The 15,890-nt window shown below is 55.2% G+C and overlaps 1 protein-coding gene and 1 long non-coding RNA gene across 2 annotated transcripts; one reads left to right on the forward strand and one right to left on the reverse strand.

Annotated features, from left to right (window-relative positions):
• Window positions 1-1,487: 1,487 nt before the first annotated feature.
• On the reverse strand, window positions 1,488-10,536 carry PPM1J (protein phosphatase, Mg2+/Mn2+ dependent 1J). Its single transcript, XM_032133246.1, has 10 exons — window positions 10,265-10,536; window positions 8,927-9,053; window positions 8,153-8,476; window positions 7,541-7,653; window positions 5,840-5,924; window positions 4,197-4,315; window positions 3,956-4,019; window positions 3,670-3,777; window positions 3,378-3,529; window positions 1,488-3,082 (listed from the first exon to the last, which is right to left on the reverse strand). The coding sequence occupies exons 1-10, from the start codon at window positions 10,519-10,521 to the stop codon at window positions 2,935-2,937; spliced, it is 1,497 nt and encodes a 498-aa protein (XP_031989137.1). The 5' UTR covers window positions 10,522-10,536; the 3' UTR covers window positions 1,488-2,934.
• Window positions 10,537-10,584: 48 nt separating this feature from the next.
• LOC116455398 lies at window positions 10,585-14,482 on the forward strand. Its single transcript, XR_004244376.1, has 2 exons — window positions 10,585-12,935; window positions 13,138-14,482. It is a non-coding gene; the product is annotated as an uncharacterized LOC116455398 (long non-coding RNA).
• Window positions 14,483-15,890: the final 1,408 nt, after the last annotated feature.

Consider the following 15,890-nt stretch of genomic DNA (forward strand, 5'->3'; position numbering starts at 1 on the left):
GTGCCGAGCGGGGCCGTGCCGAGCCGAGCGGGGCCGTGCCGAGCCGTGATGGGCCGTGCCGAGCGGGGCCGTGCCGTGATGGGCCGTGCCGAGCGGGGCCGTGCCGAGCCGTGATGGGCTGTGCCGTGCCGAGCGGGGCCGTGCCGAGCCGTGATGGGCTGTGCCGAGCGGGGCCGTGCCGAGCCGTGATGGGCTGTGCCGTGCCGAGCGGGGCCGTGCCGAGCCGTGATGGGCCGTGCCGAGCGGGGCCGTGATGGGCTGTGCCGAGCCGAGCGGGGCCGTGCCGAGCCGTGCCCATTCCAGCGCTGCCCCCGCCCGGCTCCGGGAGCGCCGGGACCCGCCGGTGTTTCCCCGCGGAGCCCTTGGGCGCCCCGAGGGTGTTCTGCCCGTTCAGGTTCCCGAGGCCAAGTGGGGAGGGGCTGAGCTGCTGCCCTCAAACGCCCCTGTGCCAGGTAGGACCAGCATCAGAGAGCGCTTCCCACTGTGACACGCACGGAGGTGGCTGAGGGACGTGCCTTGTCCCCAGGGTCTCAGTCCCCTCCACAGGGGCCCTGGCAGAGCGGTCTGTGACGTGTTGTGCCCTGTATTAAGGTGACCCCGGTGCCACTGGTGGGGGCTCCGGCTCCCCGTGCCCACCATGGACGGGAGGGAGGGAGGACCAGGTGGCTGCTCCCCCCTTGACATCCAGCTGCAGGGCAGAGTTCCTGCCCCTCGGCCGGGGAGAAGCAGCCCCAGGAGCCTGGCCCAGACCCAGGCTCATAAACCGCTGCTATTTTAAGGGCTTGCAGACAATTTTTCTTAATTTACCAAGCCCCAGGCCAGGAGTTGGTTCCAAAGGAAATGTTTCCTTAGTAAAAAAGGGAACCGCAGAGGAAGCTTTAAATACAGCCTCTGCCTCCTTGCCTTATCCAGCAGCCGGGCAGTGACCTGGAAAAGCAGAGCCGGTTCTCAGCCACCAGCACGAAAAGGAATGTGCCAGGGGAACAGGGCTGTGCAAACAAGTGTGGAAAGAGTACCGGGGTACCAGATGGCCATCAGAGGGACGTGGGACAGCAGGGATGCTTCCAGCAGGCAGCCGACCCTCGAGGCAGAGGTAGCTGCTGCTGGAGTGCCTGAACTCCCAGAGAGGGATAGTCACACTCCTGGGAGCCACAGCCTGCCCCACTCCCTCCCCCACAGACAGGAAAACCATTAGCCTTTTCTCCCTTCCATTCCGTGTGTAATGTTCCTGTTCCCACCAGACTGGCCATTGCTGCTGCCTCCTGGCCAGACCCAGCGATCCAAGACCCCCAGGCAGCACCATGCTGAGACTGGCAGCACAGCAGGAGTTCCCACTGCCCATGGGCACTGGATGGATACTCCATGGGCTCTGACCATTGCCAAGGGCAGAGGGACAGCAGCTCACATGGCTCTGTGCAGGCCTGTTTGCCTGCCTACATAAATTAATCAGAGCTAATTGGCTTTTCGGAAAGACTTTGAAGTAGGACTGCGAGTGGCAAAATCTTTATTTAAACGCACAGTGCTACACAAGGACAGGCTCCCGGCCCCAGCACCACTCCCTGCTCCCTTCAGCATAGGTGCCAGCAGGTTTAAATCTCACTGCACAACTTTCACTTTCCGTTATGTGCACACCCAGTTTATTTACATCTCACTGGTTACAGGAGACAAACAACATTCACCAGAGGTGACACTTGACAAGAGCTGGCTGCACCCACTGACAGGACACAAACTACTGATGCCATGGAGCCTTTCCCAAACAGCTCTCCCCATCCCCACAATGCCAGGATGGGACAATGCCTCACAGTTTAGGAGGATGCAACACTCTGCAGAGGTCTGGGAAATGAATGCTCCAGGTCAGAGATGTGTGTGATGCAAAAATCCTGTGCAGAGATCAACCACTCCAGCTCCCCTCTGCATCAATTTTGAGATTGTTAAGGAAAACGCAGGAGCTTCCTTAAGTCTTCCCCTGCCCTGGTCACGCCAAGCTGTTTTTTACAGCCCAGGGCTAAGCAGATCCAGTGCAGTTAAGCTGCTAAGCTCGCCTGAATAGGCCTGTTCGGTGTGAGGCTGCTAACTCAGAACCACTCCAAAACATAGACATAACATTCATAGACTCCCCACACCAAGAAAGGATTTAGACATTTTCCAGCTCAGCTCTCCAGTTAATAAATAATTGGCTCCAGAAGCACTGCAGTGATCCAAGGCATGAGAGGATGGGGGTAGAACCTGTGGCACAGCCAGTGCCGGTGCAATGGCTTATCCCTCCTCAGGGCTCTGGGTGCACGGCAGAGCTTGGTCACTGCTCCAGTCTCCCACACTGGAGACTGAGACAAGGTATGGGACAGAATGAAGGTGTGAGGGGCTGAAAATTGTGAGCACAAGGCTGGGATGGCCATTGTGGGGCCACGACTGGACTTGTGCCAGGCTGAGCATTGCCCAGCTGCCCATGGGGCTTTATTCCCAGTCACTTCCCATCTGAGCCCCAGCTCCAACAGCAGCTTCAGTGTCACTGGCTAAAGCATCACAGGGCAGGAGATAGGTGGTAACTGCAGCAGGTATGAGTGCCCCAGTAGCCCCATGGCTGTCGCACAGGGCTGGAGTCAGCACAGCCATGGCAAGGGGCAAAGGACATGCTGAGGAGCCAAGGAGCCTTCAGGCTTTTCACAGCATTGAGAAAGTAGCAGCACAAAAACATCCCTCAACCCCAGTCTTCATTCTCTATCCAAGGCCTCTCAGTCTCCACCTGGGACTGGGATGCAAGCAGGTAGAGGGGGATGCTCTGGACAGGAGCACAGACTGAAGCTCCGGGTTTCTTACTCTTCTTGCAGTTCAGAAAACAAGTGCTTACAAGAGAGGTGGCCCTGAGGCAGCGTCAGTGTCCTGCTCATCTCCATCCAGGCAAGGTGAGCCCCACTGCCCCAGGCTCGTTCCGCATCATGTGTAGTTGCCAGGGCCACCCAGAGGGATGACAAAAACGGAGATGTCGTCACCAGAGCCCAGCTTGTCATTGGCCAGCCGCCAGCCCCGCTCCTTCAGCACCCCCCGTGAGCGCACCACCAGCTCCTGGGCCACCATGGTGTACCTGAGGGCACAGCAGAGCACAGCAAAGCACAGGGGATGTTCCCTGTTCCCTGGCTCAGCAGTGACCCCAGACCCCCTGATGCAGCATCCTGGCAAGGAGGGAGAAGCTAGAGCAGCTAGAGGTGCAGGAAAGGGTCCCTTGGAGAGATCCAGGCTCAGATACACACATCCAGGGGAGCAGTGCACACTGTGGAGCCCAGAGGGATGCATGGCCACAACACTGCCCCAAGGAGCCAGGCCAAGGGGAGGTGGTGGAGTGCAGGACATGCCCCGTCCCCTGCCCACTTGCAGCTCACCTGCATGGGTCATTGGGCTCATAGCTCGTCAGCACCTCCATCACCACACCAGCCACCTCCTTGTCATTGGTGACATCCCAGAGCCCGTCGGTGCCCAACACCAGCACATCGTCAGGACAGTGCTCGTACTGCGTGAGGTCATAAACCCTGACCTGGCAGGCAACAGGGCAAGATGCAAGGGTGAGAGGCAGAGAGGCAGAGGAGGCTCCTGCTGCACTGGGCATATCATGGACCTGGTCCTGCCGAGTGGCTCTGGCCATTGCAGGAACCCGTGGGTGCAAAGCAGGCTTACCTCTGGGAAGCAGGACAGGAAAGGCTTGATGTGGATGTTGGAGCTGAACACCTTGAGGTCATGGTCTCCCAGGCCTCTTGTGACCCCAATTGTGGCCATCATCCGAGCCTGAAGAATGGTAGAATCAAAAGAGAACTTTAAGTGTCTTTATCTCCAGCTCCATTCCCAGCTGAGAATTGGTGGCCTTGGAGTGATGACAGCACCACCAAAAATGGGCTGAAATCCCCCAAAACAGCGAGAGCAGGCAGGAAACAACCCCTGCCAAGCTTCTGCCACAGCACTTCACCTTTTTGCCTTCCCCAAAGATAAGTGGAAACTTCAGGTCATCCTCTTCTATCTTTTTGTAAGCCCTGGTTAAAAGAAGCCAGAGACAAGGTGTCAGCAGGTGAAGGTGTCCAGCACCTCCGCTGACCACTTGGGACGTGGGTACCCAGTGTACCAGAGCCCCCTGCCCCGTGGGATGGGAAGCCGAAGATGAGCAGCCAGCACAGCAGGACCCCAGTGCCACTGGCGGGGTGAGGGATTACCAGCCATTCATGTTCTGGTCCCTGTAGAGCATCTTCTTCCCCAGCTCCTTAGGCTGGATCCTGCGGGGGAACTCCAGGTGGGTGAACTCCTTCCCCAGCAGCTCGGGCCTTAGCAATGCCTGCAGGAAGAAGTGTCAGCTCAACCACAGGGCTGGGACAGCGGGATCTGTGGATCCAGCCCTGCCCAGATCGGGATCCACCACCCACCAGGACCTCGGCTACAACACTCCCTGGTGGGATAACATCAGCTGCTCTGAAGCAACTTGAATAGGTGCTGGTAAAGCAGCTTCAAACCACCCACCTGTGCTAAGCCAGAGGGGAAACTGGAGCTGAGGACAGCCATGACAGCACTCAGCAAGAAGGTGAAACTTTTGCATAGAGAGTTTTGGGAAATAAAGATCTCCAAAAGGGGTCAAACAATCAAACCCCAGCAAATTCCAGGAGAAGCTGGAATTTACCCAGAAGGAGTCATAGCTGCAAACCTCCCAGGATCCCAGGCTCAGTGCAGGGCACTCACCCAAGGAAAAGAGTGGTGGGTCTTTTCTGATACAGTGGCCCAGCTGTGACCATGACAAGGGACAAGCAGCAGCACAGAGCCCTACCCAGGGCAGCCCCAAGCCCTCATGGAGCACAGTGGGGAGGGGACCAGGAACAGGGAGTGTTGGAAAATGCCAAAGGAGAAAGAAAAAGCAGAAAGAGAAGAGGAGATCCCTTGGGAAGATGGGCTGGCAGGGAGTTGGTGCAGAGGCATGGAGACCCCCAGCCCACTCGGGGGAACCCCTGACCACAGCCTTGGCATCATGTGGCAGAGCAGCGTGTGCTTGTCCCCAGCCTGCGCCCTGCCCCTCACAGCCAGCTGAAGAGGATCCTGATTGCAGCATTTTCCTCCTCTCGGTCATTCAAAAATAGATTCAAGAAAAAATGCCTCAGTGTTTTTCCAAGTACTTTGCAAGCCAGGAAATTTCATCCAGCAAGACCTCCAACACAAACTCCTCCTCCCCTGTGCTGCCCTCAGAGAGGTCTTTATAACCTTGAAGAGTCTCCCTGGGTGGCACCAGGGGGTTCATCCAGGAAAGGGACAGGGAGCTTTCAGGGAGAGAGACAGAAACCCACTGGCACACATCGGCTCCAGCTCTCCAGGGAGCAGCCAGGGAAGAAACTAGGACTCAGTGGGAGCACTGCAGCTCCTCTGACAGTGAAAGGGAGCACAGTGGATGGAGCAGAGCCATGCTCCTCCAGGTTACAGCAGCCCAGGCAGGGGATGTTCCCTGTTCCCTGGACAGCAGCAGGACAAGATGGACCAAACTGGCTCCATGCAAACAAACCAGTGCAGCCCCATGCCAACAGCCTGGGCTCTCCATGCCCCGGCTGTGCCAGGCTCGCAGTCACAGACCCTCACACTGAGCCCACAGCAAACCAGGGCTCTGCCAGCCACAGGATGCCCCCATGCCAGCTCCCTGCATCCCAGTGCCTCTTTCCATCCCAGGGAGCAGTCAGTCTGGGATGGAGAAGTGCCAACAGCAGGTCCCAGCCATGGGGCTGCCCTTGTCTCCAGAACCCCACCACAGCAGCAGCCCAGGGGACTGGGAAGAGGCCAGGAGGTGTTTCAGCAGGAATGGGGTTAGAAGAAAGGTCTTTCTTACTAAAAACTGTAGCCTCTGCCTCTCTGTCTCTGGAGTAAACTCCCTGGACATTGGAATGATTTCCCCATTACGGATGATAATGGCCCTGCAATGAAACATGGAAGGATGAGATTAGAGAGAAGGAGAGGAGACTTGTCAGAGGAGCTGAGCCTGGCTCTCCAGGGCTTATTCCCAGGAGTGGTGCAACCCCTTCCCCTCTGCTGCCCGCCCTTTTCCCAGCCTGAGATGGGGGCTGCTTCCTGGCTTCCCTGCCGACCCTGGGCAGGGCATGGCATCCCTCCCTCCTGTGCAGGAGAGGGGCAGGAAGGAAGGGAAAATGGGAGAGAAGCATGGGGCAGAGGGGGATGAAGCAGACCAAATCAAAGGACAGGATATGGTTAGAAAGGGAGCAGCACAAAGGTGGTGCATCCTCTTTAGAGGGGAGCTGCACACAGCAGGGGCAGAAATCACCTGCAGCAGGACATGGGTGCATGTGCCCATCCCACACCAGCACTGTCACTTGCTGCTGGGGCTGCTCTTACAGTTTAATGTCTCAAAAAAGCATAAAGGTCTGATTATGAGATGTTTCTGGATGTCATGGTAGACCCAAGGATCTCCAGTGCTGGTGGCTGTGAGTCTCCTCCAATGATGTAAGGCCAAGCTGAATTCAGCTCTGGCAGTGTCTGATGCCCGAGGAGGCAACACAGACTGTGCCCAGAGGCACAGTGACAACCTCAGAACCCTGTGCATGCTGACATCCTGCATGGCTGGTGCCTGGCTGCTGCTGCCATGGAGGGGGACCTGCACCCAAAAGCAGAGGCATGAGGGATCTCCTTCTTCTCTGTCCCAGAGCTGGAAGCACATCCAGCCTCAGAAAATTGACCAGAGCCTGTATTTGCTGGTCTGACATTGCTGAGGACAAGGTAACCTGCAGTAAATACCCAGAGCAACTGTAGCTGCCCTTTTCTTGGAAATGTTCAAGGCCAGGTCGGACAGGGCTTGGAACAACCTGGTCTAGTTGAAGGTGTCCCTGCAAATGTCAGGGGGTGGAACGAGATGAGCTTTAAGGTCCTTTCCTACTCAAACCATTCTTTGATCCAATGATAAATACAGGGCAGCTCAAACCAGCTTCACTTGCAGTGTCACCTTCAGTGTAAGGTGGACCTGCCCTTCTGCCATTGCTTGGGAGTGTGGGCACACACAGGTGCAGTTACAGTAGCCCACCCCTGGAAATACATAAGGCAATTAAAATTCTTGGCCTCCAAGCTCCCACTGCACATAGATTTGTGTCCTTGTCTTGAAACAGGTCCCTGGTATGAAGTGTACCCTAAAATGACTTCTTGCACATTTTTGAAAGCTTTGCTGAGCACAATTTTCACTCCCCAACCTGCAGCCCAGGCCAGTGCCAGCAGCAGGGGCCAGGGTGTGATCCAGAACCATCTGGGTAGCAGAGAGGATGTTGTTAGGAAGGAAGGGAGCACATCCCAGATTTTGGGAGGCAATTGTACAGCCCTATCTGTGCACAGGGAAAACACAGAGATCACAGTAGGGTACATTGTCCCCGGGGCACGGAGCCGGCAGGGGATGACTCTGCCCAGTTCTGTCTAGAACTAGGGATGGAGCTGCGTGTTCCTCACCAGCCATGCCTCCAGCACCACCCCACTCTACTGGGGTGTCCCCAGCCACTGAGCAAAAGGTGAGGGCTGCCCTGTGGGGCTGTACCTGCTGTCACCAGCGTTGGCCACGTAGAACTTGCCCATGAGGTAGATGGCAGCCAGGGCACAGCAGCCCCCGGCCAGGTGCTGAGATGCCCGCTCCCGCTCGATCTGGTCATCCTGGGGAGACAGAGAGAGGCTGCAGGCAGGGTAGGTGGGCAGCCCCAAAGAGCACCTGGCTGCTCCAGCAGCACCTCAGCTTCAGGTGGGAAGCAATGACCAGCCAGGATACCTTTCCCCACACAGCCACAGAGTGGCTGTAGGGCTTGGGGGGCCAGGGGTCTTGTGGGGCAGCCAGGAATGTGGCTTCACTGGGGCAGTGGGACAGGCAGGAAAGAGCAAGACAGGAGGGGCGTAGGTGGGCATCCTGGAACAAAGTGTAATGAAGCCCTCTGCACCCACACAGGCCTGGAGCCCAAAGCCTCTGCCTTCTGAAAGCTCAAAATGCGGGGCATCACAGAGCCCTCTCTGAGATCATCGTGCTTGGAGCCCTCCCTGCAGTCCCCTCCTTGCTGCAGAGCTGCCTTTTGCCAGTGGGGACAAGCTGATGCAGACACAGACAGCAAAGAGGTGCTCCCAGGGGATGCCCTAGATGATCCCACAGGCAGAGGATCCTCACCATGTGCTTAAAGGCATTTTCAATGGCGCCGATCACCAGGCTCTCATGGGATACTGCTTTCTCCAGGTGAATCTGAGGCACAGCATCGTTCAGGACCTCCCCATGGTCCTCTGCATAGGACATGTGGTTTGGATCTGCAGAATCGGTCTCTGTGTTGTGCGGGAGGCAGATGGGAGGTGGGGAGGGGTCCTGCAGGATCTCCACGAGGTCCCGGAGCTGCTCACAGATGTGCAGGTGGAGCCTCTCGGATGCCATGACAGCAGCACCACTGCCCGCATGGCCATCAAACAAGGCCCAGTAGTGGAAATATAAACCTTTCCTGCCCTGTGGGGAGAAGAGGGAAGGTTAAATGAGCCTGCAAGGAAGCAGATGGGATGGGGAATTTAGAGCAGCTGGGGCCACCAGCTGAGGACAGTGACATGAGTCTCACAGGTCCCAGTGCAGGCAGGAGTGATGTGGGCAGCTGACCAAGGGTGTCTGGACACAGCTGATCCCTGGCTGGAGCCCAGCCCTGTGTCAGACATCTCGTGCCTCCGGCAGCCTCCAAAGGGGAGGCATCACCGTGCCAGCACAGCAGCCACCTCTGCAGCCCACCAGGGCACATGGACCAGTGGGTTATCCCATGGGGATGGAGGATGGTAGGAGCAGGCAGAGAGAAGGGCCACGAACCAAGGGAATCCCCAGTGTGCGCACATCACCACGTGTCCCATCTCATGCCCTGCTGCTGGGCATCTTCCCCGTCATGTCCCCGCTTGTGAACACCGTGGCTCTCACCCCATCCAGCTCCCCGCTGCCTTCCCTGGACGACAGCCAGCCCCTTGGGCTGGGCCTCTGCTCCACAAACACCACCTCACAGCATGCCTGGTCCTCATTGTGCTGGCTCTTCCCTGCATTTATCACCCTGCCAGGAAGAAAAAAGGTGTAAAGACCCTTTCTTTCACATCATGGTCCAGCAAATGCCACCCTGCAGCACCTCCTCCCCCCACCCCCAACCCTCCACTCATGTCCCCAGGGATGCCCTGCACAGGTGCTCCTGTCCTGTCCCAGGTGTCCCAGACCAGTTGTGGGGGTTGATCTGGGACCAGGAGGAGCATTGGGTCCCACCCACAGCTGGGTCCAGGGGGGAGCAGTTGTCCACACACCTACCAAGGGAGGTGACCAGAAATAAACTGGATTTGCTGAAGGTCCCCACCACTGCCCAAGCAGAGTAACTGCCCAAAAACCTGCACCAGCCTCAAATATACACCCCCGGGACACACAGACAGAATCACAGCCTCACCCACGTCCCATCACCTCTTGGGGGGAGCAGGGGGCTCAGGGAAGGAGGGGAGAAGGTGATGATGATGAAACCAGCAGAACTTTTGCAAAAAGATTCGCACTGACTTTTCCCAGCCTATGCTGACACAGCAGATTTCAGGTCTAAATTGCAGAACCTGCTCACAGGAAGAAGCTGTAAACACAACAGGGTGGTTTTTCTTTGAGCACAGAAATTCGAAGTGGTTTGCAGAAAGAACTCCTGGGACACTGAAAAGGGAATTTTTTTCACTCTGGGTACCCCCCTATCTCCAGGGGCAAACCAACATCTCATAAAGCTCTCTAGAATATCGGGAAGATCAGCTCGAGGAAGGGATGCTGGAGTAGGCTGGCAGCACTGAGCAGCAAAAGCCTTCAAAGTCTGACCTTCCCGCCCCCTTTCAGTTAGAGGTGAAACGCGCAGCTAGTGAAAGAAGACAATCAAGTCCTTGAAGGGGAAGTCTCAAGCAGTCCCACTCCCAGGAAAGCCCCGAGTCCTGCCAGAGCCGCCGCAGCTCCTTCGCCCTCGGTACCCCATCGGTGACAGCGGGTGTTGTGCAGAAAGAGCAGAAAACAAAACGGACAGGAGAGCCTAAACCCCTCGGGGATCGGTGAGAGCACAGCCCCTCGCTGATGCTCTCCCATCACGGGCATCCACAGCGCCCGCTCCTCGCTGCTGCTGCTGCTGGAAAAGGGACAGACGCAGCTCACCGCCCGCCGCGACCCACTTTCGTCCCCAAAGTCCCCGCTTCAGTGCCGAGCGACGCCATCCAGCCCTCCCCAGCCTGCAGCCGCCGCCCCGCTCCCGGCCGCGCTCACTCTGCGTATCCCGTGCTCCAGGGCAGGCGGCGGCGGCCGTCGCGGGGGCTCTGCACCGCCCGCCCCGTGTGGTCATCGGCGCGGCGCAGCTCGTCGGGAGTCAGCTGGAGGAAGGCCGGCCGGCAGAATGCGGCTGGCGGCGATCCCCGCCCGGCCCCGGCTCCGGCGCCGCCGCCCCGGGGTTCGGCCGGGGGCTGCGCGCCCGCGCCCAGCCCCGCCGCCAGCTGCGCCACGGCAGCGCGCACCCGCAGCAGCATCCCGAGCCCGGCCGAGCGGAGCCAAACCGAGCGGAGCGGGCCGAGCCGAGCCGAGCCCGCCGCCCCGCCCCGCCTCCCGCCCCGCCGCGGTGCGGGGGGGGAACCAGGCGCGGCAGCTCAGCGCCGCAGCGCGGACGCGCATCGCCCGCCGATATCCCGCAGCCGGCGGAGAACGAGCCCTCCCGGGTAATGACTCCCCCCCGACGTTATCCCGCAGCCGGGTGGAGGTAGAGGTTGAGCCCTCCCGGGGAGGGCCCCGGCACCCCGCCACGAGCTCCGGGGACACGAGCCATCCCGGCGCAGAAAATGCTCTGGGAAAGTCTTTTCCCGTCCGGAGGTGGAGCTGCGGGGGGACGGGCTCGCCCTGTCCACGCGTTTTGCCGACAGGTGGGTTTCCTAACTGAACGTCCCAAGGCTCCAGCAGAGCCACCTACTCCGGGACAAGCTCCCCGTCCAGCGCCAGGCGCTTTGTCGCACCCCCCGCCCCGCGCTCCTCGGCCCACGCGCGGCCATGCCCGGCTATTAATAACCAGCAGCCTGCGGAGGAGCAGGGACGTACCGTGAGAGGGCTGAGGGCTGAACCTCTCCCTCCCTTTCACCCAGGATGCTGCGCTCCAGCGTGAGCAGGATGTGGATTTAGCCGATCCAGAACAACACATCCTCCCTGGCTGGGAGGGGAATAGTCGCCAGCGTAAACACCATCGCTGCACAGCCTGACCTCAGCACCTCCCTGCCTCTGGGCTCCTGTGACAGACAAAAAAAAACCTGATGAAAAAACACAGTACTTGCCTGCTGTAAAGGAAAATTGAGGCTATTTCTTAAAAATTGTGTGCCCCAGTGCCTTAGTTTCACAGAGGAACCGCTTATTCCTGTCAACACGGGGCTTTTGCATTGTAAGTTTCAAGCAGAAGCAGCACTGGGAAGCCCTCCAGGCTTTAGCCATCTTCAGCCAGAGATCCTCAAACTGTACCAGATTATTAGGATCACAGTACAGAAGTCACTCAGTGGTGCCTGTATTCCCACCTTCTAATCCCAAGATTTAAAATCTTCGGTACACTTTTAAATTCTTTCAGTACCCTTGAGGACCTGATCTAGTGGGTGGCATCCCTGCCCATGATGGGGAGTTTGAACTAGGTTATCTTTAAGGACCCTTCCTGGGGGGTTGGAAATAGGTGATCTTTAAGGTCCCTTCCAAACCAACCCTTCCAGCCTGAGGCCAGCACCTCTCTAGTTCCTCTCCAGCATTCACGGGTCCTCTCCTCAGCTCCTGATGCCTTCCCCCTCACAGCATCCCTGTCCAGCTGCTGGTCAAGAGCATGGGGTGCTCTTAGATATTCTGAGTGCAATATCATCATGTTATTAAGGCTGAAAATCACTGGATTTTCCAGAGAATGTGTCTCCCCGTTGTGGGACTGCCAATCTGTCCCATACTGCTGAGTCACCAGGATGCTTTCCTTGGAAAGAAGGAATTGGCAGTTTCCAGACTGACTTCTGTGACGCTGCTCGATATTTGTTATTTCCGTTATGTTGAGCACAGCACAGAAAGAATGGTCTGACAAATAAACAGTCTGCAGGAATGTTCCCTGAAACAATGTGATGCTAAAGACTGTTTTCCAAGAAAGAGGGCTCAATTTCCCCCTATTCATCCTGCCAGCCAGATCCATGTGAAGTTTTCTCCTTATCTGTGAGGCTGATGTTCCCCTTCACAAGGTTGCCTGGCACAAGGCCTGGGGATGCAGATGTTGTAGACTGAGTCAGAATGCAGGGGAGGCCACTTTGGATGCCAGCAACTCTGCCCTTTGCTCTTCCCATCCCTCTGGGAGTTATGCCTGGGATGCTCATGCTTTCCCTGTCTCCCCATCTCACCCAAAGTGTCCCTCCCTGAGCATATTTTAGTTAATTTCTCATGCAACTGCTCAGGATTGAAAAAGCCTTTCTAAGTTTCATCCTTCATCTAGGTTGCTGAGCTCCAGAGGAGGTAGGATGGAGCCAGGGATATTTCTTTGTGAAAGAATGACATGTTGGTGGCATTTAAGCCAGAACAGAAGTAAATTAAACATCCAGATCATAAAAGCACCAGAGGATGTTTTAAAACAGGCTCTTTGCAGTAGTGCATTAGTTGACTGTACAGCCTTACTGTGTAATGAGTAATATATTAATTTATAATTAGCATAATACAGTGAAGCTCAGAAAATAGCTCTGTGCACTCTGGATAATTCATCAACAGAAGAAGCAGTTCGTAATGGTTTCCAAGGTTTGCATGTTCCCTGTAATTGGGAAGTTCAGAATTTATTGTTATTTCTTTGAAGGGATAATTTGATTGCAACCACACATCTTTATTCCCTGTCTGTTCCTGCTGGAGTGCAGAGAAGCCTTTAGAGCGTTTCTGCTCTGGGTGTGTGACCTCTCTGCAGGTGAGTACATCAGTGTTTTGCAGAGCAGATGACCTGGATTCGGTGCAGACTCCCAGAGGGTTTTACCCTTTCCTCTCCCTGATGCAAAGGAGGGGGGGTGCAGGTGGAGGGGGGGGGGCACGCACATTAACTTCTTTGGGTCACTTGGCTTTTCCCCCTCTGCTGCTTCAAAATCTTCCACACCATTTTCATATTTCCCAAGGGATCTTCATTCTCAATTCTGCTCTCAAAGTCTTCAGGAGCCTCCTGGTCTCATTTGATATTGCCTGACAGTAGAAATACAGAAGAAGAAGAATAAATGTATGACAATAACACTCACTGGAATTTATGGAGGCTTTGGGGAACTTACTTTTCAATTTGGAAGCTCAGACCCACATTCCAGAGGATGCAGGGAGCAGGACTTCTCCCTGCTTTTGTAGCAGTGCCCAGGCTTCCCAGAGATCCTCTCCCTGGACTGCCATTTTGACAGGTTGAGGATCTGCACTGAAACTCCCTGTTGTCAGCAAAATCTTCTGAAAAGGGAACAAAATCCTCAGGGGTGGGTACTCAGTGCTGAGACAGCCTGGAGGCACTGGGGCCTGCTCAGAGGAAGGGGATAAATAAACTTGAATCTTAATTCAGTGGTCCACTGAAAACAGGGTGTGATAAATCTTCCCCAGGAATAAAATATCAGGAGTTCTGCTTTTCCCAGCTTTAATAAAATAATTTGTACCCTTCTGCCTATTAGCAGCTGCAGATAAGTTGATTGCACTGAGCATTTGAAGTCTTCTGACATGCCCATCTGCCTTTGCGTAACCATTTGCCCCTAACCCTTGTCTTGTACCCCAAGCCCCAACCAATGAGTTTTCTTCCTGAAAAAAAAAAACAACTGGTTGCTCACCTGGGAAGTACAGAAGGTTTCCAGGCATGTGACAGATTTCTTACATGGGAGCAGGATTTATCATCAGGAAACGTTGCTAAGATTTTCTTGGGCAGTTCGTTTCCTTTCCAAACTTGGCTTGTTATGGATACTGGAAACTTGGGTCCCCCCATCCAGTAAAGTACTGGGCTCCTTGAGGAGTCACAGCCAGCGAAGAGAGCAAGGCTGAAGGCCGCTGCTGGACACTCAGTAAGAAGTCAGGATGATGATGATGAGGAGGAGGAATTACTGTGTTCACTTCCAGCAGAATTTAAATTAAACCAGTTTTACTGAAGTCTTAATTCTTCCCTTGCATTTAAATGCTGTGATCTGGAAAGCAACAAATTTATATTTCTGTATCATTACATCAATAAAGAGCCGGAGTTTTGTAGGCTTCCTTATTAAATAATCTGGCCTAATTTAATTGGAATTTGGGTGGTGTGAAAAATAGCTTTGATTTCATTTGCTCTTGATCATTCCACTAAAACTTTGTGATCTGAAAGTAGTATGTTTGTATTTACTCATCACAGCACTAGAGACCTGAATTGGCAGGCTCTTGATCAAATTACCTGATGAATATAAACAGCAGATTTAATTTAGTTTCACATTGATTTTTGTCATTATTATTATTAAAACCCTTTGATCTGAAGAATGAGATGCTTGTATTTCCTTAATATCTTATTGCTGGGGTTTGGGTTAATCTTGTAAAGCTTTTCCTTTTCTTTTGAGTAGCCAAGTCTTAACTAATTCAAATTTAACACATGGCAATTTTGACTCTTTAAAGGGGGAAAAAGAATTCAGTTTCCTTGGACAAAATAGCAAAGTAACCTATTCTTGTCATGGGATGGAGTACTCTCCCCTGGATCCCTGTGTGCATTTTGGGGTGACTCTTCCCCTAGGGAAGAGTCAAGGTTGTGGGTCCCCCAGGAGCTGGTGGGTCACCTCAGGGCATCTGCCTTGCCATCTGTCTGGTGCCCTGAGGAGACTGCCAGGGGTCCCAGCATGGCACTTGGCTGGGACTCTCAGCAGTGCCGTTTCCAAGGGCTGGTTTCCTGGGAAAGGAGAGGGGCTTTGGGGATTCCATGGGAAGCAAATGGCTGGGAAATTTGCAAACTGCCCACCTGTGATTTTTCTGAACAGCTGCTGTTCATCTGTAACTCAGCTTGGTCTTGGAAATCATTCCATGCTTCCAGCTGAGCGGTGGGGTGGAAGGTCCAGGAGTTAAGCGGTGAGCTGTCTTCAGAAACCAAAGGCTTTCATCGATGTGCAAATAGGTTTGAGCAAAGCAAAGAAAATGAGTGCATGTAACTTCAGCCTCTCATCTCAGCTGCTCTGAGCCTGCAGCTTTAATTCCTGGCAGCAATTGTGAAAATTCAACCTTTGCTCTTGCTGTTGGTGTTTTAAAGCCTGTTGCTGCCTGTTGTGGGAGGAGCCATGCAAGCTGTGTCCTGGGGGCACCGGGATGGGTTTTCTGGACAAGCCTGCAGCTGCCTTGGGGAAAGAACTGGCCCAGACTGGTGTTGTGGTCCCAGGTGTTGGAATTCCCTGTGTCAGGGAGAGTCTCCTGCAGAGCCCGATCCAGGCTGGTGATGCTATTTCAGTTCCAGGAAAGCTGAGTTTTGGTGGGTTGACTCCAAAGACAGGCTCACGTTTTGAGAAGAGGGTTGCAGTAGTGGGTCCATCTGTCTGTCTGTCCGTTCCCACACCATTCAGCACCCCTCCGCGCTTGCGGGGCCATCACACTTTTTTTGGCGGGGGAAATTAGTTTTTGGGTAAATTAGCTCTGACCAGACACATGATTTGAGGAGAATGCCAGGGCCAGCAATCTGGCTGGCTGGCTGTCCATCCCCGCACCATTCCATATCCCTCTGAGCTCGCGGGGCCATCACTCCCCTCTTTTTTTTTTTTTTTTTGGGGGGGGGGGGCGGCGGGCGGCGGGAAGGGGACTGTGTGTGTAAATAATTTTTCCGGTAAATTCTCTCTGCCCGTTCCTCCTCCCCGGCCGCTTTGACGGGCACCGGGGCTGACCAGGGCGGGGCAGCGCCCTGGCGGGCGGC

Source organism: Corvus moneduloides, chromosome 24, assembly GCF_009650955.1.
Source record: "Corvus moneduloides isolate bCorMon1 chromosome 24, bCorMon1.pri, whole genome shotgun sequence".
Classification (NCBI taxonomy): domain Eukaryota; kingdom Metazoa; phylum Chordata; class Aves; order Passeriformes; family Corvidae; genus Corvus; species Corvus moneduloides.